This window comes from Larimichthys crocea, chromosome VII (genome assembly GCF_000972845.2).
Source record: "Larimichthys crocea isolate SSNF chromosome VII, L_crocea_2.0, whole genome shotgun sequence".
Taxonomy (NCBI): domain Eukaryota; kingdom Metazoa; phylum Chordata; class Actinopteri; family Sciaenidae; genus Larimichthys; species Larimichthys crocea.
Window position 1 is genome coordinate 22,749,872 of NC_040017.1, and position 23,072 is coordinate 22,772,943.

At 41.2% G+C, this 23,072-nt stretch overlaps 1 protein-coding gene across 1 annotated transcript in view; it reads left to right on the forward strand.

Annotated features, from left to right (window-relative positions):
- LOC104923306 (protocadherin-16) overlaps positions 1–14,678 on the forward strand; it is a 75,095-nt gene extending 60,417 nt beyond the window's left edge. The window contains exons 9-21 of the mRNA XM_019259398.2: positions 310–467; positions 1,873–2,707; positions 5,041–5,280; positions 6,129–6,254; positions 6,359–6,568; positions 6,659–7,525; positions 7,635–7,748; positions 7,837–8,048; positions 8,294–8,445; positions 9,025–9,155; positions 9,433–9,719; positions 9,831–9,972; positions 10,479–14,678. Of these exons, the coding sequence (XP_019114943.2) occupies positions 310–467; positions 1,873–2,707; positions 5,041–5,280; positions 6,129–6,254; positions 6,359–6,568; positions 6,659–7,525; positions 7,635–7,748; positions 7,837–8,048; positions 8,294–8,445; positions 9,025–9,155; positions 9,433–9,719; positions 9,831–9,972; positions 10,479–13,066 (6,062 nt within the window). The 3' untranslated portion in view covers positions 13,067–14,678. The remainder of the gene's footprint in view (positions 1–309; positions 468–1,872; positions 2,708–5,040; positions 5,281–6,128; positions 6,255–6,358; positions 6,569–6,658; positions 7,526–7,634; positions 7,749–7,836; positions 8,049–8,293; positions 8,446–9,024; positions 9,156–9,432; positions 9,720–9,830; positions 9,973–10,478) is intronic.
- The last annotated feature ends 8,394 nt before the right edge of the window (positions 14,679–23,072 follow it).

Here is a 23,072-nt window from a genome sequence, read left to right on the forward strand (position 1 = left end):
AATCTAATTATATCTACTGTATGCAAATGTGCTCCATTTAGGGGTTTAAGAAAGTGATGCATCTGGATACATTAAGGGCAATCTGCAACCCAGTCAGAAGAAAGTAATTTCCATGGGGTTTTTGTAAATCATCTTGAACTGTGTTCAGAAAAGTACAGTATGAATGAATGATTATTATTGTAACCCATGTTTGAAAATTGCTTCAGTTTAATACTGACACCATGCTACGACTGAATCACTGGATTTGTGTGTTTTGTCTCCCACGTAACAATTACTCGAGTTAAAATTTGGACCTTCTATCTCTCCCAGGTCCCAGGGCTGAGCGTTTCTCTTTGAACCCAAACACTGGGGAGCTGCATTCATCATCTCCTCTCAGCCACTCAGAGAGGGCTGAGTACACTCTGACAGTGACAGCCACTGACAGAGGACTGCCCCCTCGCAGCACCTCATGCTCGCTTACCATTCAGGTCAGACTTTCACTGGAGCCCGGCCAGTATAAACACCCTCACTACTCACCTATTTAATATCAAAGAATAGACTCTGTGCTGAGAGGATACATGTCTCTGGGCCCCTCAGACTAGCTGCAGACATATCAGCCTCACTTCTGACAAGCTTCCCTCCCATCCCCTCCCTTTTCTTCCCCTGTGACTTTTCAAAAGGGAAATTTCTATCTGAAATGGAAAAGTGGGTCTGAATCAAATACTCCCAGCTGGCTTGTGATGAGGGCCAGCTGTAGACTGTTCTGATCAAGGTCATACTCAATGACTTCAACACTTTTTTAATACAGTAGCCCTTTTTTTTGCAAAGAGCGGCAGGGCTGTACACTCACGTAAAACACAGCACTGAAGGTAATTCAGTTAATATTTAATATAGAACAGAAAGGGAACACAATGGAAGAACCCTGGAAGGAACGTAGATTTATAGGTTCCAGGAAAATAGAGTTGCCATATAAACAGCTCCAGTAAGTGCCAGTTCAGTTTTTCCTTCTTTCCAACAAAAAAAAAAATGGAAGTCATAATTATTAGTTAATTGGATTAAACAGTACAGTGTTGTTCTTGCCCACTGACGCATTTCTGTAATTTCCTTTAATCATCTTTTCAGACTGATTTTCTTAATCCGTCAATGATAGGATGGGGCTATACAAATGTATTTCTGGAATACTGTTTTTCCTGCCTAATGTGGAACCAATTTACAGCTTGTCATGTAACATTTCACAACAAACAGCATATTTAGTTTGAATGCCTACTTACTGTGGGAACTGTGCTGCTGGATGCAACGCTGAGTATCTATTACTAAGCGTCTCAGTAATGCCGTTTGAACATTTGATCAACACTCCTTCTCCCTCCTTCTTTTACAGCTGTTTAAATTTTCTCAGTCCATGCTTGTGTCAAAGAAAAAAAAACGTTTTATTAAAACAATATGTCACACGTTACTTATGGTGCTCTTTTCATACAAAGGAAAGAAGTAATAATGTTGTAGCCTTTGAAGACACTTGAACTACTCATCAAAGGGCGTGTAAAGCTATACACAGTACAGAAATATGTCCCAGTGCTAAATTTGAACTCTCTCACCATTTCCTCCTCTGATTGTGTTACTTTTATCATCTATTATTTTATTATTTTTCCTGGCAGCAACATGAGTATCAGATTAAGTGTTATTAAGGTTAGCAGGCGTGTTATTCAAGTCTATAAAAACCTCTTGTAATCGGCTTCATTTATTCCCAGTGGACATACAGAATAACTGAGTAGACTGGACAAAACCTGTTTCTGCTTTGCCCAAAAATCCATGAAATGGATGTAAACTTCGGTTTAAATGAAGCCTTATATCCACTGTCTTGTAGTTCTCAAATATTGTACTATTTCTTCCTTGCAGGTTCTCAGCAGTAACAGACCTACTTCTAATTCCCTCTCCATATCCTTCAATTCTGTGGAGGAAGCCAAGCCGGGTTCTGTAATTGGCTCAGTCCGCCTTCGCGACACTCCAGAGGAAGGGGAGGTGACCTACATGGTTGTAGGAGGTACAGACCGGGATGGAACCTTTGTCGTGGACCGTCTTACCGGAGACGTGTACCTGGCTTGTCCTCTTGACTATGAACGAGACGCACGCTACACCCTGCAGATTGAGATAGATGACTTCTCTCAGGCTCCCCCTAGCAGCACCATAGTCCACCTGGACATTGACGTAGAGGACAGTAATGACCACACCCCTCAGTTCCCAGAGGATCCCATCACTATCGTCATCTCTGAGAACATGGAGCCTGGCTCGTCTGTCTATACTTTCCAGGCAATAGATAAGGATGGCAGTGGGCCCAACAGTGAGCTGAGGTACTCCATTGTCCAACAGTGGCCAAGCACCCCTGGCTTACTAACCCTTGACCCCTCTACTGGGGTTCTCTTTTTGGGCCAGGAGCTGGACCATGAGGTCACTTCCAACCTGATACTGGTTGTAAAGGCAACAGACTCTGCCCTCGATGCCAACCAGAGGCGCTGGGGTTCGGTCACAGCGAGGGTTTACGTAACTGATGAGAATGACAATCCACCAGTGTTCAGCTCGCCAACAGCTGTCAGTGTGATGGAGGATCAGCCGGTGGGCTTTGTGGCTCTCTATGTCATGGCCAGAGATGCAGACCAAGGGGAGAATGGCAGAGTGACCTACAGTATCCAGTCTGGCAACACTGGAGGAACATTCAGCCTCAACCCTAACACTGGTAAGCACGGCCCAGTGCCAATGCAGGAGGGAGTGTAAGCTTTATGTTTGAGGCACAAAGTATGGATCTGTGACTTACATGCTGGAGACCAGTTTGCATCTTCTTTCAAACAAGTAGCATTTACAGATTCTGTAGAAATAAAACATTAAAACATTTCTTGCACAACCATCTATAATATTTATGGTGATAGCAATGTGTAAGTCATACATCTGATCTCATGTTATGCCACAGTGTGCATATAAACACTTATATGTGCACTCCTTTTTGCTCTGGTTATTTCACATTGATAAGACTAAACCTCTATCTTTATGTTTCAAGCACCTGTTGAGAATTCCAGCACTTATCCTTTGCTGAAGTTGAAATATTTTCAATTTAAGCGGACAAGCGAATCTGCATCTGTTGACCTCTGTTTGAGGATTTTCACGGATTTTATGATGCATTTGTGCCACCTCTAAATTTTACTTTGCATTGCACGTGAACTTACCTTTCCATGTGCTTCCACACACACACCCCCGCCACAATCACCAAACCTCCCCCACCATAAATGCACACAGACTCTTGTAATACTCTGCTTACGTCTAAGTACAGCACAACTCTTGCTTCACCTTTCATGACTTATTTCTCTCAGTTGGAGGCCAGACAGACAGAGCAGCCTGCCAGATATATAACACACACACTCACACAAGCTTGCACAAGCACACGTATATACACACACAAACACACACCCCATCATCTGTTATTGTGGATCTATTCCCATGAAAGACCAAAGAACCTCCTGCTCAGGCTTCTGGGAACCATTAGAGAAGGGATCAGTTACGCGTGTTTATGTGTATGCACGTGTGTGCATGTGTAGGCATGCACATATGTGTTTGTGTGCTCGCATGAGAGTCTGTCACTTAGTCAGCGCTGACCTTGGGCTATTTGGTCCTGTGGGCTCTGTTGTGGTGTTTGAGACACGTGTCAACTAAGGCTCCGCCTTCCCCTTCAAGTTGCCAACCAGGATGCCTCCTGGAGTAGCTCAAGGATGGAAACATTCAGGGTCTGTCATGCATGCCACTTTTGCTTTAGTCCAGTATGTGTGCTCACCTTGAAGTGTTTTCATGCACGCTGGTTATTTGTTAGAATGATGCCAGAGTTAATCCTCTGAGCACCTGGTTTGCTCCTGTTTTGGGGTCACTGACTGCGGACCTGTGACCATCTTGACACACTCTATTTTCATCATTTTGGCATCACGGTTAACCACAAGAGAGAACTATTATTTGGAATATATAAAGTCACAGGCTGAGACACATTCTCATCACTCATTGTCAGACAGGAGGTCATTAATTTTACTTGTAGCTATGGGAGGGTGCACCGGTGATGTGAATGATTAAGGGTGAATAGCTTCCTTGCAAAAGACAACACCATAAAGGGATTAACACATCACAGTTTGATGAATGACTTCTGCATATAAGACAAGAAAGATGTGTTTGTTGTCTGAGCAACCCCAGCTAACCCTCACACTGCAGCCCAAAATGTTGGCGCCACAAACCTCACATAGGCTTAAGATGTTGGAATTGAAAACATCCAAAACAAAAACTCCCCCCCCCCTCCGTTTCCCACTGTCTTTTCTCTGCCCATGTGTTATCAGTGACCAGGGATACAGCAGAATCACGAAGGAGTCAGATTGGGTGAAAATATTCCAGCCTGTAATTCCTACCAGATTAAAGGCTTAGGGGCAAGTTATCTCAGTCCTAGCAAGATACAAAGTGAAAACATGCTCAAAAAAAAAAGTTAAAACCAAAACATCTCCGACCCTTTCTTTCTTTCTTTAACAGTTGCTGCTCATTTTAAAGCATGAAATTGAAATTGAATCAATGCAAGCTCTACTCTCTTAGGGCAGGATAATGAAAAGGCAAGGGTGCCCCTAATTTCTACAGAGCACGGCAGGCCTGGCTGTTGCGTGTCTAGAGTGTGTGTTTACTGCTTCTTTCTCGATGGCTGCGGCATTCTCCAATGGAAAATCTCGTAAACTGTGGCCAGACCATTGGGCTGTTACAGCAGTGGTGGTGGTAGCACTCAGGTAGGCAAAGCTTTGTGTGTGGAGGAGATTAGCTCTGATTTGGCCCTCACACGGCAGCTTTTCACACTTGCTTTTTAAATCACTCGACTACACACAACCATGGAAAGTGGTATGTTTTATTGCCTTTGATAGCATGCTTTCATACTGTAGTTGTCGTGTGTAACTACCTCTGTGAAACAGGCTGTAATAAAGCACACCCACCCACACACACACTACGCACACATACAGGAAATCTCTCCTCACATTTCACCTCTGATTCATCTTTCTACAGGCTCTCTGTCTATTTTCAAACCTTTGGACCGCGAGGAGCAGGACGTCTTTAACCTCACAATAATCGCTGAGGACCATGGGATACCCCAGCATTCATCCAGCCAGCTGCTGTGTGTCCATGTGATTGATGTTAATGATGAGGTGCCCTGGTTTGAAGAGAGTCAGTATGAAGCCCAGATCTCTGAGAACCAGCCTCCAGGAACTAGTGTGTTGACAGTGTCCGCCTCTGATCTGGACCAAGGTAAGAAAAAACACTGCACTGACTCAGATACTGCAGCTTTGGCACATCTAATAACTCTTAATCAACAAAGCATTCACAGTGAGCACTGATTTGGTAATTTGCAGGTGAGAAAACTAGGTTAATGGTTGGTTTATGTTTTAGAAAGTTACATATAACCATTGTTTTAAATCATTTAAATGACTTTATATTTATATGAGAGCATAACTACATGTTGAAATATATATATTTAAAAAAAAAGCTTATTATATGCAGTTACATGCAACTTAGATGTCTAAAAAAGAAACCAAACTTAGCCTGGTTTTAACCAAAACATGCTGCATGTATGTGTTTGTTGATTAATGGCTATCAAATTGTGCTGCTTCAGCAATTTAGACACAGAAAAATGCTAGTAATTCTTCTCAGCCTTCATGCGCTGAGTATGTATCCAAATTACAGACATTAACAGTTGTTTTTAATTGAGGACTACACAGTAGGGTGGGGGTGGGGCCACAGAAAGAGTGCATTCCCCTGGACTTAGTCAGAAGCACATAAAACAGAAGGATTATAAACTTTCTCTCCAAAAGCAATCAGTGAAGTAAACAGGTGAGGTTGCCAGACTCCTTTTCTGTTAGCACGCAATCTGGCATCCAGACACCTGGGGGAGGGCCTTACTGCCAAAATGCTTAGACAGCAAAACGAATGACAAACAAACAAATAAGGAGACAAGCAAGCTTTTAACAAGCAAGTCAAAGTAACTTGAAAATGCAGTTTTTGTCGAGTCACTTTCTGAGCTTCACTGACTCTTACTGGTAATAAATATGGTTCAATCCATTTGAATCAAAGTATGGTCACTGTGCGTTTCTCTGCAGGAACCAATGGGCAGGTGACATATGGTGGCATCTCAGAGGAGGGTTTCAGCATCAACCCAATTACAGGTGTAATAACAACCACCAAGTCACTGGACAGGGAGCTCAAGGAGTACTACACTGTGACAGGTACTGTTCTATAACATAACATGTGAAATATGCACTGAGATGACTGAGTTTTGAGAATTTACACAATTCTGTGTGTTTTTCTTTTTTTTCTTATGTTTTGACAGTTTATGCAAAAGATGCAGGCCTCCCCCCAAATTATGCCAAAGCCACAGTGAGGATCAGAGTGCTTGATGAGAACGACAACGCCCCTTCCTTTGGACGTCTCTACTACAGCATAGAGGTGCCTGAAAACCTGGAGGCTTTGCCTCTGTTCACCCTGAGGGCCACTGACAAGGATTCTGGAGAGAGTGGGGAGATGAACTATAAGATTACAGGTGAGGTTTTGTACCATACAGCTCGTACTGCTCCACTGATTTTTGAATTTTTTTAACTTTTGATACCATTTGCTATTTCTCTCCTTCCAGCTGGAGATCCATCTGGAGACTTCCGCTTGGACAGAGAGTCAGGTGTGCTGTCCACTTCAAGGCCTCTGGATCGGGAGAAGAGGGCTGGGTACACACTAACAGTCACAGCTCATGACCAGGGACACCCTCCCCTCAGCAGTACCAGTACAGTGGAGGTGACCGTCATGGACATCAACGATCACAGCCCCCAGTTTCAGAGCAGCAGCTACACTGCGGACATCTCAGAAGATGTTCCCATCGGCTCACTGGTCTTGGAGGTGAAAGCCATTGATCTGGATCAGGGCCCCAACAGCCAGGTGCTGTACTTTCTGAGCACCGGCTCCAAGAGCATGTTCATCATAGACCAGAACACAGGCCGCATTATCACAGCAGCACCCTTAGACAGAGAGAGAACCAGCTCTTACACCTTTGAGGTGTGTGCCACTGACTCTTCCCCTATAAACCCACGTAATTCCACTGCTCAGGTGACTGTCTACATTCAAGATGTGAACGACAATGCTCCCTACTTCATTCTGGACCCGCTTATTGTGAACATCTCTGCCAGCAGTGTGTCCAGCCGCCGAGTGCTGGCCACCATGAGGGCAGAGGACAAGGACTTTGGGGCTAATGGCTCTGTGTTTTATCGTTTTGCCAACCCTGTGAGGGGCTTCACCATCAACTCACTGACAGGGGACATCCAGGCTACAGAGAAGCTTCAGACTCTGACCCAAAGCCAGAGGACATTGATAGTCCAGGCTATGGACCAGGGCAACCCAGCTCAATCTTCCCTGGGGGTGGTTATCATTTATATCAAGGAACAGAGTTACAGGGGGATTCGCTTTTCTCGCACGGCACGAGATGTCAGTCTGCAGGAAAACGCTGCTAAAGGTTTGAATGATACAAAATTCTAACCATTTTACATGGAAATTGGTGAATGTATTATGAAAATGATTGGAAGTAAAATGTTTCAACGAAGTGTGTTTCTTTTATCTCATAGGCACAGTAGTAACACAGACTCAGGCCCAGTACCCTGATGGCTCTCAAACTGGTATCAGCTACAGTATTTTCAGTGGAAACAGATTGCAGTCTTTTGGAATAAACACCATTACTGGTAAGTGCGGGATTGAAGCATACACTACAAACTGATGTTTTTCAAATCTACAGAGTGACTCATTGTTTTTGTTTTTTTGGTGAATTAGGTGAAATATGGGTTCAGAAATCTGAAGGACTTGACTTTGAGGAGACTCCGAAACTCCGCCTTGTGGTGAAAGCTGAGACGGCATCCTCCAGCTCCTACATGGCTGTCAACTTAATCCTGCAGGACGTCAATGACAACTTGCCACGCTTCCAACTCCAGAACTATGTAGCCTATATTAGAGAGGCACAGGGCTACGACTTTCCCATTATCCAGGTGCAGTAGCCTATGCCCCACACATTTATTATGGTTGGCTGTTGTTTAAGCATAAAGCTGCAGAATGAAAAAGAACATAAACTTCAGAAATTGAACATACTATTGAGTTATTTGTGCCATGAAACCTGGTCCATATAGATCATTTTTATGAACTCTTGACTTCCAAGTCCAACATGTCTCACCAGTTCATGTTCACTGCCATTGCAAATATTTCTATTTCCAAAATGTGGTGGTCATTTCCTCAGGTTGCTGCAGATGACCTCGACCAGGGTCAAAATGGTCAGGTGACCTACTCCATCAGGTCATCATCCATGAGCGGCTTGTTTAAGATAGATCCACTGACCGGCAGCATCACCACTGCAGCCATAATGGACAGAGAGATCTGGACGCAAACAAAGTAAGCACTCTTTTTTTTTCCTGCCATATGGTTCCCCTCACACACATCCATGTTAATTGTGATGATGTCCATTCCCTCTCATAAAAAATCCCTTGTTTTATTGATAAACACATTTTTTGTGCATATAGTCATTAAGAATTTCCAGATTGAAAAAAAATATTCTGTATTTCTGCATTTTTCTGCAAGAAGACAATCTTAAATCCACTTTAAACTACGTCTTTTTGTAACAAAGCCCATAAATGGTTTCAGTTAAAGAAAAGAGAAAATGCAGTGAGCTGATTATCATGCACCAGAGCCTTTCAAAGAAAAATAATCATATTTGCCCTGCAGAAAACGTTGGTTTTGTTTATTCTTTCAGTCTTTTTATGAATATTGATTATAAATTCCAGGTTTGTAAAAGAAAAACAAAAACAAACTAGTGAGCCTTATTATTGTAAAAAAAAAAAAATCTTCTAATCCTCATTTTGAAAACATAATTTCAAGCAAAAAGAGTCTGATCTTGTTGGCGGGTGAACCATTGCACAAGCAAGTTCATAAAAGTTTAAAGTTTAGACACTAACATTTACTTTGTGGCACCAGGCTTGTTGTTACGGCAACGGACCGGGGAACCCCGCGGCTGGCTGGCTCTGCCACTCTTACTGTGATCATCATCGACCTCAACGACAACAGTCCCATGATTCCTCTGCCTCGGGAGATCCGAGTGCCTGAGGGTAAGTCAGCTTCACAGTGGAAGTTAGTCCAGTGATCTTATCATGAAGTCTTATATCACACTCCCTGACAGTTCACTCAGTGTGCCTTACTGAGAAAGTCTAACCCTATTATGAAACGAGACATTGCCAAGTTCCTCTGTTCATTTCCTGTCTATTAGACTTTCCAGAGCAGGATATTTCTTAATAAAGAAAAAGAAATGTTTTGTTTTTTTCAGCTGCAACCTAAATGTCTGCTCTCCTTCTCTTGTCTCTTTACCTTATTATCGCACACATACAGATACTCTGATTGGCACAGTTATCACCCAGGTGACAGGAAATGATGTGGACTCGGGGCCAGCCCTCTCTTACACACTACACCTGGATACAAACAGCCAAGGCATGTTTGGGATTCATCGCTATGGCGGAGGGGTTTCTTTGACTGGCCCTTTGGACTATGAGGAAAAGATGTGGTACACTCTGACCGTCCGCTCATCTGACTCTAAACATCAAACCGAAGCCAACCTCACTGTGCTGGTGGATGATGTGAACGATAATGCCCCCACCTTTACTCAAGACTTGTATCAGGTACAGCTGCCTCCACAGACCTGTGTTTTAGAGTATTTGAATGCTTGTTAAATTGTTTCAGTATCTGTAATGGATATTACATATACTTACAAACTGTTTGTTTCTCATTAGGTGACTGTGTCAGAACATCTCCCAGCAGGCAGTGCAATAATCACAGTAACAGCCACTGACTGTGACTTTGGGGAGAATGGGAAGATTACCTACAGAGTAATGTCATCAACTAGGGGCGTCTTCTACATCGACCCAAGCAATGGTAAGGTTACAGTGTGCACATTTATGTTGGTTTCTAACCATTTTCTAACCAGAGCTCGCCTTAATTACACTTCATAAAACATGTTATCCCCTAAGGCTGTTCTTGGATACACATTTGGGGTTTGGACATATTTGCAAAAGGCATTGCAAAATATTTAATCATTTTGTTCATTTAGAGTCATTGAAAGCCAGATTTAATGTTATTTGCCTCCAATGTTTTGCCTGAGATGTCATCTAAAAATAAGCGTATTACAAATAGGGCTCTTTTTGTCGCAAGCTATTTTGTTATTTAAGTTTATTTAAGTTATTCTCAAATGAATTTCCTTTGCCTCAAATATTGTTCCCTTCAACAGCACGTGACCAAACAGGCTACAGTGTTTACAAAACAAATTGCAATTAAATTTATGTGAATCATAAGATATTACTTTTATAATTAATGTAATGAATTCTGAAAAAGATTAAAATGAATTTTCTGTTTTTATGACCATGTTCTTGTTAACCTCACAGGTACTCTGTTCGTCAACCATAAAACAGAGTTTGATTTTGAGAATCCCTCCATCCTGGTGGTAATTGAGGCACGGGACCAGGGCACTCCATCCCTTTCATCCATGGCTACTGTCCAGGTCCAAGTGTCTGATGTCAATGACAACGCCCCCATCTTCCACCAGTCAGAATACAGAGCCACTGTGTCTGAAGATGGGCTTCCTGGATCAACTGTTCTGACCTTAGAAGCTGTGGATGGAGACCTGTCTCGGGACAACTGTGGTTTTGATTTTGCCATTGCCAGTGGCAACTCAGGTAATGCCTTCCAGATTGAGAGCAGTGTGCGCTTCTTGGAGGGACAGGGTTTCCAGACAGTCGGCAGCCTGATCCTAGTGGAGGAGCTGGACTTTGAAGCGGTGCCAAGTTATAACCTGACAGTTGTGGTATCAGATCGTGGAATCCCTCAGCGTAGCTCCAGCGTGCCTATCCTCATCAGTGTTACAGATGCCAATGACAACCCTCCAGCTTTTAGCCGAGCAGAGTACAGTGTGGTATTGAGTGAGGGTGCAGCAGCAGGGACAGAAATCTTACATCTGTCTGCCACAGATCCAGACTCAGCTCCCAACGGAGAAGTGCAGTACGCCATAAGCTCAGGGGACGAAGCAGACCTTTTCCAGGTAGACCAATGGACTGGAGCCTTGAGGCTGCAGAGACCTCTGGACAGCGAGAGACAGTTGTCCCATATGATTGTTATCCAGGCTACTGACGGTCAAGGGCACTACGCTTTGGCCCCGGTCAGTATTGAGGTGAAGGACATCAACGATAACCGGCCCTTCTTTCCCCTAAAACTATTAACTGCAAGCATCAGGGAAAACCAACCCCAGAATGCCTTAGTTACCATGCTGCATGCAATCGACCATGACAGAGGTGTTTTTGGACAGTTACGGTACTTCATGTTAGACACCTCTAAAGAAGGAAGAGAGGCCTTCCTAATCAACCAAACTTCGGGAGAAGTACGGACTCGCTCTACTTTTGACTTTGAGAAGGTAAACTCCTTCCATTTTGTGGCTGTTGCCATGGATGCTGGTAACTATTCTGCTACTGTAACAGTGCAGGTTTATGTTACAGGGGAGGACGAATATGATCCTGTTTTCACCTCCTCAGAGTTCTCATTCGAAGTGCCTGAGGGAGCAAAGAAAGGTCAGATCATTGGCAAAGTACAAGCCAGAGATGAGGATGGAGGCGTAGATGGCATTGTCCTCTACTCGTTAGCCGACAGTTCGCCTTATTTTGAAGTCAATAAATCAACAGGAGCAATTTCTTTAAAGATGGACAGCTACAGCAGACATACGAGTCGCTCTAAAAGAGAGGCGCGTCTGATGACCCTGGACGTGACTGCTCACAGCCCTCTGGAGACGTCCCGCACAGCAGTGGCCAAAATGACTATAGATGTGACCCATACATCTTTCGGTGTTACCACAGACATGAATATACTGCTCATAAGTGTTATTGCAGTGTCACTTGGGACCATAGTGATACTAATAATAATTGCTGTGGCACTGTTTTTCATGAAATTAAGACGTCGGAAGAAGGAGCAAAAAGCACATCGAACACCTACGTCAGGCACCATGCTGCACAAGTTTGAGGAGACAAAAATAGCACCAAATGAAATGATTTACCATCAGGCTCTTCCTGGATACACAGCTGATCAGGGTGGCAGCAGTGGGGGTCCGTACACTCGTGGAGGATCCCTGGATCCCTCCCATTCCAGTGGCCGTGGCTCTGCAGAGGCAGAGGCAGCAGAGGATGATGAGATCAGAATGATTAATGAATACCCTCGAGTGTCAAGTATCTCCTCCTCCATGCAGGAACGCATCTCTGCCCGAGGTCCGGACTCTGGAATCCAGCAGGATGCAGATCAGCTATCCGATGTATCCTGTGAGCCTTCCATAGATTGGTTCAGAGGGAAGAAAATGGGTAGTCTGAATAGTACTTTATTAGCTGGCCAGGTGCCAGTCTACAGGGATGAGGGGGGTGGGTATGTGGGTGTGGGACGGGGACTCAGCATCTCCCACTCTAAAGATTATACTTTCCCAGAAGACGGAAAGCCTGCTGTGGATGGCTCCCTGACAGCCATTGTGGCCAGTGATGAGGAGCTGAGGGGCAGCTATAACTGGGACTACTTGCTAAACTGGTGTCCCCAGTTCCAACCCTTAGCTAATGTTTTTACTGAAATAGCACGCTTAAAAGATGAAACAGCTCCTCCTCATCCTCGCAGATCCTTTCATCACAAAGCAAAGGCAGAGTCAAGAATCGACCCCCCACCTCTCATAACCTCTGTGGCCCACCCAGGGGCCAAAACTGTACCTCCAAAGCCTGCCGTAGGGAGGACGTTCCCCCACTTGGCTTCTTTACGAAGATCTCCCCTCAGTGCAGAGGGATCCATCTCCTCAGTCGCCATGTCTCCAAGTTTTTCCCCCTCTCTCTCACCGCTGGCAGCACGATCTCCTGCAATTACACCCTTCAGTGTCTCACAGGGCCCCTCCGCATCGATGATCAGCACAACTGAGCACAATTTGGAACACAGTGAGGAGGCAGAGCTGAGGATTTAAACTCTAAAGGCATATCTTAAGGGTGAATTAAAGCAGAGTCATTGCTGTCCCAGACTTTTTCTACTGTATGACCACAGAGGCTGCAACCTGAAATGAGTCAATGCTATTTTCTTTTTTGGTTCTCCAGAGAACATGTACACAAAGTCGAAATAGCTGAAGTTGTGGTGCTTACTGAAGAAAACTGAACTACATGACTAACAGGCCAAAATGGACTATGCCTTTTGTGTGTGTGTGTGAAAGAAACTCCTTATTCTTCTGTTGATCAGTGTTAATTTGCACATTTGAATGGAGATTCATACATGATGTCAATATTTTGTATAAAAGCATTGTCTATATTTTTATACTTACATGTGGTTTCTGACAAGAAATGGCAAAAAAAAATGTCAAAAGGTTGCTAAAACCTCAGAATATATTTCTATATTTGTATATTTGTTGCTTGTACTGTATACATGTTTGTACTGTAAGTTGGTTTCATCTCCTGTAACTCTTAACCTTGTGGTTTTAAATGAAGCTCTTCATTAATGCTTTATGAATTGGGATTTTTGTAACGGATTATTGTAAATATTTATAGAGGAAGAGGCATCCCTTCGTGAACAAATGAAACATCAGTCAGAATAGAGAATTGTGTGATCAGATTTTTCTACGAATCCAGTGTTTGATCTCACATCAAAAGGTAATCATGAATGTGAAATGCTGAAAAGTTGTCTTAGTCTTCAACATACGTCTCTTCAATTTCTGCAAAGAAAATGAAACTTGACATCCAATGATCCTGTTCATCAGGTCCCCCTGGCTTTAATTCCTCACAACGAGCCTTACTGCTTTCATTTTGCATTGTGAAAAATCATGTGAGGGAAAACATTGAGCAGCTACGTGGTGTATGTAAAACTGTTTGCTCTATCAGCAGCCTAATCATTCCAGAGAATGTAAGCAGATCTTGGTCGTTTGTCTACTCATATAATGTTCCTCAGTAAAATATTTAAGACACAACATTAAGTACATTAAGCTGTAAATCAGTGCTATCTTGACACTGAAAGGTTTTTCTCATTTTTGTCCAGATTTGTTGTATAGATTTACTGACAAACTATAGTGAATGTTATTTTGGACCACCCTCTTTTCAATAGCACTATAAAGACTATATGGCTTAAAAGTAATACTAACGAGATGACGAAAGTATGAAAGAGTGTATATTTATGAATGTTCAAACACCACCAGAGAATGTTTCCTAGTCAATGAGATGAATAATGTTCAGCCATAATGCTTTTACACAGATGCCTACATCATAAATGCATTCATGATCACAGTTGTGTTTTTGGCAGCCTTTACAAAACAAAATAACGTGTAAATTTGCATAAATCCTTATCTATAGCCCTCATGTGGTTTGAATATGGATTGTTTTCTCCTTCCAGTTATTGTAAAAGTATTGTGTTTTCTTAAACCCTCAGTTTTTAGAAAGTTAATAACATTATCTTAAGCAAAACTAACATACTACAATATTTTTTTTTTATTTATTTTATAGGTAGACTTCAGAGGCTGAGAGGCTTGGTAAATTATTTACAAGGATGCTGTTTTGACCATGGCCAAATATATATGAACACTACCTATCTGATTAAATGAAGGTACCTTGTTGTTTGTATTGTTTTATATTGAACAGTGTTACCTGCCACTTACATTTCATGTTTGTTCAAACTGTGCGTATAATTGTGCCATAGAAGAGAAAGTCCTCCAAATGTTCACACATATTTTAGGCTCTAGAGAAATGTTTTGAGCAAATTAAAAAAAAAAGTGCCTGATTAAAGTACTTATGTGAACACATTGTTGCCTTTGTCGCTTTCTCAGCTCAGAATAGTAATGTATGGTAATGTGTGAAAATGAATCACATGATAATATGTGATTTAATGTGAGGCATTATGTATAATTCATCTCTAGACATGCTCAGATTTGTATGGTTTTGGATTACAAGTGACAAAAAACATTAAACATGTCTGCAGTGCATAGATATTTGCCAAAGCACAAGACATGACCAGTGCTATACCCTAAGGATTTATAAATTGTGCTCGTCATAACACCTACAGAAGATTTAGACACCAACAAAAGGCCCAACAGTATTTTCTGGCTGCTCAAACCTCCAAAATGTTGTCACAAGCACTACCCTGAAACCTGTAACCTTTTATAAACTGTGAAACTCAAAACTCCATATTCGATAAATGGACAAATGTGAGTCAGTCCCAGTATTGTACAGATCTTAAGAAAACATCTGAGATTAACAATTTTTGATTTAATGATAGCCATTACATGTTATTTAGAACTTAATTGGTAGATATGATGTAACATAATCACAATAACATAACCTTATTTCCACTGAAAGCAGCCATGGATAAAAAAAAAAGACACATTTCTGTCTGTCCAGTTTATGTTCTTGCTGAAGCTTTTCCAGCACAGATGAAGACAAAACCAAAAAACCTTGAAATGGAACACACTGGAAACCATAAATAAACCTTCAGCGGCTTCACATGACAGTCTCAGAGCAGTCTTATTCCAGTTGTATGTTTGTTGGTTTTAAATTCGCACCACATCAACATGGAGCCAGACTTATTTTCATCCTGCGTTTGTATTCTAACGACCATTCATCTATTTTGCCAAAAAGATCTCTTTCACGTTGTGTTTTGCAGCTCAGAAGTCATTCATCATGAAACAATGACCACACCAAACCCAGGTCAAATCTCAAATGTGTATCTTTAGGCGTATGCAATAGATGTTCTCACAAAAAATTCTTAAATTATTACTTCTCTGTTATTGACCCTGCACTTATCTTTGTTTTGCAACCTTAGAAATGTGAGTCTGTTTTGCTATTTCTACTAATTGCCCTCAATTTCTATTCCCCAGATCATATAACTCATAAGAACAGCATGGTGCATGAGAAATTTGTATGTCTACGATCAGGGTTGAGTACTTACTAGAATGTTTTCATCTTGTACATAAAATATATGTATAAAAGTTAATGCTGGTTGGCTCTCAAATGATTCAATGATGTAACAAAAATATCCAAAAGGTTACAAACTATGATCACATCTTTTACTCCAATGAACTTTTCTTCAAACAGCAGAAAGATCAAGAAGTATAATAATCTTCTCTCTAGAAATGCATTAGTCAGAGGTCTTTTGAACTTTTTAGAATACATGTATGTCAACAATATTACTAAATAATGTTATGTTTTTTAGTATCCAACCCCACCTGTCATGGGAAGTCATTGCATCACTTTAATGTTGCCTGAGGCTGGATAACACTTTGGCCGTCTGATGAAACAGAGCTGAAACTGGACCAGTACTATTTGTCCGATCCAAGGCCTGCCCCTGACTGGTAATTGAGCTGAAACCTAAACCCTGTGGTATTCTGAGCAATTACACACACACACACACACACACACACAAAGAGGTGAATTCATGTGTGTATTTTCTGTCCCTGGACTGGAAATATGGGCGGAGCTGGCTGTATTGGACAGCCCGTTGATGATACACTCAGCTTGAGTGTCATAGCAGACTCAGGTTATGAGATGAATGCTGTGACCCAAACCAAACACCTAGGATCAGAGGCCAGTATACACAAAAGAACTCAGATGATATGAGTAAGAGGGCATAAGCCAAGTCATTACTCAAATCTTAAATTAAAGGCTCTGAGTAAACCAAATGAAATCTATCATTTTCCTGTCAACACAAAGTGGATACACAGGAGGTTACTCTGTTAACATGCAATCTTCAGTGCCAGGCTGCCCTGTTACCTTCACTGATGTACTGCTTCAGTCTCTGTGTCTCTTGTAGAGTTGTCAATATACTGTCATGCTTAAAATCCTGTATTTATTAACTTGGATGTCATTTAGGTTTAGGAAACATGGACCCTGACTGTGTAAAGATATTGCCTACAACTTGATCTTCCATTAACTGTCTTATTAAAAGTCAAAGAAAACAGCATGGTGTGTTGTCATTTTGTTTTTTTTCAGTTTGGAAACTATCAGACCATTTTCCTGAAATACTTCTGTAGCTTGAATAGAATCTTAATCAAAAGTGGGCAACAGCTGCACACTCGTCTATATAAATCAGCATGTGTGCATGAATAAGCCATTTAAGCCTGCCAGCAAGTTATCGAGGAAGTGAATCACCTATGCCATTTTGTTTGCCACAAAAGCTTTTGCTGAGGACTTTCTGTGCTCATTCATTAATTGTGACTGGACTCAACAAAAGTTTTTTTTTAGAAAGCTGTAAGAGGCTAGTGCCTGTTTGCCCTAACTGGCATTGACCCAATTTCTCAGATCTCCGCACAGGAGGTTGTTCATAAAATGTCCATCATAACTAATAGGGAAACAATCACGATGGCCAAGAATAAGACAATAATACCCACATTCATTGCTCACAAATGCCATAATTTCCCTTGAAGACTGTGAAATTCATTTGTATTCCATTTTAGTGTAGTCATTAAGCTACCTATGTTCATGTTCTTTTTCCGTCCAGCCTTTGAGGCCTGCTGGCGAACAAAAGCGTTGTCTTTCATATTGATCAGTTCCACACTTTGATCCAGGAATATGCTAATCAACGAATTTCTTACATTGTTGGATGATTTACCTTTGTTGCTAGTGTACCCTTCTGAGATGAGATGCAATATTTATTCAGTATTAACTCATTCACTCATTATAAAGATAATAAGTGAATGAGTTATTACTGTTCTGGTAGCATTGTTACTTCAAGATTGAGGTGCTGCTGTTATGTCAACAAAAAGCTGTATAACCACACATAATTACCTTCTCTGGTGATAAGACATTGGTAAACACATTATAGTCTCAGATAGCCCTGCATATTCATCAGAAAAATTATATTAAATCTTTGGAAAACCATTTGTTTTCTTTCTCTTTTTTTTGATAGTGGCATTGTGGGTTATAGTTTGATTGATTGCCGACGTTATGAGTCATTTATTGGTAAGTCTTGCACCTACCATTAATACACCCAGGAGTTTTCTGTTATGACATAACATGCAACCAGTCCATTAGTTTGCAGTATGTAATTGAGAGTAACTCATTTTCTCAACATTTTTCTAGTCAAGTGATGAGCTTCATGATGGAGGTAGTGGTATGCTAAATTACACCTCTTGAAGTGACAATAGGTCCACTAAAACATGGTAGATTATTCGGTCAATGAAAAAACATTCTTGGTAAGTAAATTATTACCAGCAGCCAATGGCAGGTAAGTAAAACACTGATAGTTATGAGGAGTGCAACAGGTCAGACTTATTTACCCAAAAAGGTTACAGTCTTCTTGTTAACACTGTTAAATTTCCTGTCTGCATAGAAAAAGACCTGCAAACAACCTTGGCTTGTTTGTTGCCATCCATTAAACAGGACCTAATGCAACCCCCGGTGTGTGATCTGTCTTATCTTATCTCATAAACCTTTCATCGCACAAGGCTAGTAATGTATAATGCAATATAATGTAGCTTTGGAGTACATTTGAAAAAATTTGGAGTTTATTTATATGTTGATGGATGAGAAATGTAATTCCCTAACAGAATTATAATGCAAAAAATAAAGCCCCAAATCTCTGTCTGCTTGTATGTATCACAGTCATTTTCAAAATGTTAAAAAGGAGCTATGAACCTCAACGACAAATTTGCATGTTGAGTTTCTTTTTCATGACAGGGACCACAGTGTCAGGGGAGTGAGAGTTCTATGCAGCACGCCTACCTGACATGAAAGGTATCCAAAACATCAACCCATACTCAGATGTTCCAGAGAACTTTCATGCTCTATAGCAGAATGGAGCGTATGTAGCCCTGAAGGCATAATGACTATAACGACTGGAGGATATAATGGGTTTAACATGGCTTCTGCAGAAGAGCTTGTGCCATGTGTCCTCCTCTCACTGTCTTATGTTCAAAAGAACTTTCTATAATGAAGCTTCCAAAATAGGCAGAATTTCAGAGATAGTTAACCAGGTCTAGATAATGTCTCACGTTTTATAATCTAGGGAGTAATCTCATCTTGATGACATAGTATATGATGTGACAGAGAGAAAAAAAATGAATACCAGCTGCAGAGATCAGTGAATTGTGAAGTGAATCACAGTGAGGCTTATGGACATAAGGAATGGGAATCTTTGCATTCGGGTGTGAGCTTCTTTGTTTGCAGGGCCTTTGGTAAGGATCAGACTCTTCTCTGGAGAAGCCCAGGCTACCGTCCAGTTAAAATGAGGCCAGACCAGAGAGAGGTCTCTCTGCTCCTGCTTGGATTACCCATAAACCCTTCATACCTGCAGCTTGCACGGAAGTCTCTGCTCCTTGTTCCCTCAACAGAGGGCCAGGCTCCAGGGATGCTCCATCCTCAGCTTACCACAATCCTTTCTCCAAACACTCTATAGAGACTTTTTCCCCCTCTGATCGTCTTGTCTCTTACAAGTTCTGTTTTTCCCCTGCTTTCTCTTCAAGGTCTTGCCAGGCTACTTGCGTGACTAGAGGGAGTGGAAAAAAAGGTTTCAAAACCCATTGGCACGCGAGCCCCAAATCTATTTTTGGAGAGCGTTCTTTTTTTCTTTGAAAACAAAAAAGCCACAGGGAGAAATAGGCAATACTGGGGTGAAGGGGGTCTGTTTCTCATTTGGCCAGGCCTGCCTCCTGTCCTGCCCCGCCAGCGTCAGAACCACAGCACTATGGGGAAAGAGGGTGGCTCAGACTAGGGAGGAGAAGTGTTTTTCCTGCAAAACCGCGGCCAAAACTATGGACCCTCATCTTAGCCCTTGTCACTTAGCAACCAGCCCAACCTGCTTCCTATTACTAGGCCATCTGCTTGTGTTTCAGGCTTTGTTTTGATTTGTTTCGCCCCTTTTTTAACTTTTGTCTTAAATTCACCGTGATTAAATTACTACATTCAAATTCGTCCTTCATTGTTAATTCATTTTCATCAGGCATTGTTTTGTAAGCGCGCTGCAGAAGCATTCACTGCAATGCAGCCCATAGCTTAATTTAATTCTGCCATGGTTGGTGCATTTGTTGTAGTTATTGTGTACAGCAGTGGAGGAGACAGACAATGACATAGGAATTCAATAAATTATGTATGAGGCGTTTACTGTTTGACAAATGTGAAGATACTCTTCACTGTTTTGGCTTGTTTGTAGGGCAACATATTTACAATGCACGGTTACAAAAGCTCTGAATTTTGTGCATTTAACAGCAGATTTCTGACCCATTCCTTTGAAGCAATTGTTGTGACTGCAAAACAACAAGGACTAGTGAATGGCGAACGCCCTGTAAACCCCCCTCTCTCCCACCCAAAAAAACACCCCTTAATTTATTTGACAGCAACACAATTAACATACGTTTTTCATACTTTTACAACTGGCAAATGATATCCCCTTTGATTTTTGATGAGGGTGTTTGTTTATGCCAAGTTAAAGTTTCCTTTGTTCTGTTAAGCAGAGGCTATGAAGTGACATGATATCTTGTCTGAGTAATAAATTCAAATGATGATGATGTAACTGCTTTTAAGACTTTTGTGTTGGGCTATTAAGGCTGTCAACTAATCTGAGTTTATAATGACAACAGTTGTAATTATGCCAATTTGGGCAAGAGATGCTGCAGTCTGTCAGTCTGACGGGCCAACACATTATGGCATGAATGAAAATGGAGAGCTTTGTGGTTGTAGAGTATAATGAGTCACAGCAGTGTGCTGCTGCACTGATGACGAAGTGTTTCCCATCACTGATTCTGTGATGGGAAATTTCTTGTAGAGACTTAGGAAAACCACTGTGCCCTCTACTGATTCTTTCAAAACAAAAGCCTCTTTTCCTATTCCAATATACTGTGCAGCAACAGTGTATAAGGCTGGAGATCTTAATGTACAGTATTGGTTTAGACTATCAAAGCCCTGAGTCCTTGTTATCCACTTGTATAGTCTCAAATATAGAAAATTGCTTTTGCTGCTGCATATAGACACATTTCAAAACCAAAGAAACCCAGTGATTCTGGAGACCCTACTATTATTCCTCATGCAGTACTATCAGGGCAAACCTTCAATCTTCAAAAGACTATACCTTCTATACCATTAACTCCTAAACACACATTTGCTATGGCCAATCACACCCTAACACAAACAAGAATCTAATGGATGTTTGTATTGATTTAAAGGGTCAGTGTGAAGGATTTAGCGACATAGTGATATAGTTGTTAATTGCAACCCCTGGCCTCACCCACTCCTTGCAAGTGTAAAGGAGAAATTGGCTATGCAAAAAATCACAAAAAGCCCTATAGAGTCAGTGTTTAGTTTTGTCTGTTCTAGGCTACTGTACAAAAATAATGTTTTGACATGGTAGATGCTGTGGAAGACAACCTGTAGCTTCTGTTGATATAAAAGGCTCATCCTAGGGTAAGAAAAAAAAACGATCAAACAAAACTATACTCTTTAAATGGTGCCCCCTTAAATCTTACACACTCTATGCCATTTTGGTCTGGCAGCGCAGGTACAACAGGTACTTGAGGTCTGTAGAGTATTGAGTGCTTTCTTGTATAGGCTTGTAAGCTGCTCTTTCATCACTGCAACCATTTCTGCAGCCTTGTTTGACAGTGTCACCTTAATGGAACAACATGTGGGAGAAGGCTTTTTCTAAGAAAATGTTTTTCTTTTTTTTCTTTTTCTTTTTTTTACGTGGAGTGGATCAAATCCATCCAATCCAAAGTTATTGGAGAAATCAAATTTGTTTAAACAGATGAAGAAGCACTCCACTCTGTTGAAATTGGATTATGGTGAGAAAGAGTTAGTTCCCCTATGACAAATCATCTGTATGACCATTAAAATATGTATTAGGCAAGACCCTGCCTCTGTCATGTTCTGGTAAAGAAAGAAAGAAAGAAAGAAAGAAAGAGAGAAAGAAAGAAAGAAAGAAAGAAAGAAAGAAATTAAAAGAAAGAAAGCTTTTGTCTAAGTTTGGACGAAGATGAAGTGGCACCGCTCTATGTTCTTAGCTAAGCACAAGCTGAAACAAATCAGACCAAATGATAAACCAAACGTTCATATTTTTTTCATCAAACCTTAATCTCACAACATTGCATGAGGTTCTAAAAGAAATTGTTTTATTGTCCCATTTTTTAGTTTGAGAACTTACCATGTTGATCTAACTTTGTTAGTGAGAGTATTATTTTCTTTAGTTCCATATCTCCATGGGAATCTGGCTCAGTGTTGGGCAAAATGATCGGAGAGTCAGATTGATAGACTGAATGCAAACAGATCCCAGCTTCCTTTTTCTTAGTGATTCATAGAATCGTGGAGAGAAACACTGGTTATTACATTTCTGCTATGAGAACAACCACAGGGAGTTTCACAGGAAAACGAACGAATATTTTGAAATCTCAGAAGTTTCCCCATATAATGATCAGCCAATCTGCATCTCCTGTAGAGTATACAGGTGCTGAGGGAGAAAGATTATAAAGTATCCGAGGGAAAAGTGGCCTCATAGTGGCACATACACATACTTCGTAGACAGATTTGGTCTGATAAACCAACACTAAAGTCCAACTGTTGTAACTGAGGAACTCAGCACTCAGCACCTGCTTTAACAGATATCTTTACCTTCCAGCACTATCCATAAGGGGCATAAATCTGGGACTATGAAAACATGCGCTGACAGGCATAAGTAAGAAGACCAGAAGAAGGCATGACTCATCATTCATCTCTCATCATTCATCTCTCCTCTTATTAAACTAAACTCAACAACCATACTTTAAACTGTACATGTTATACTTTAAAAAATATCCGAAGCACTGTGGCATTACTTTATGCATTCAGCTTTATGCCGTTCTGACAATAAAAAATACATTTCACCTGAAATTATGCAAACAAGTCTAGTATTTATGAAGACTATGGGAATCCCATCACTATACTACACTATAGTAGTATACCAAATTGTTATGTACCTATATGAACGCATAGTACCAAAAGTGAAACAACATTAAACTCAGGCAAATAGTAAAAGCTGGT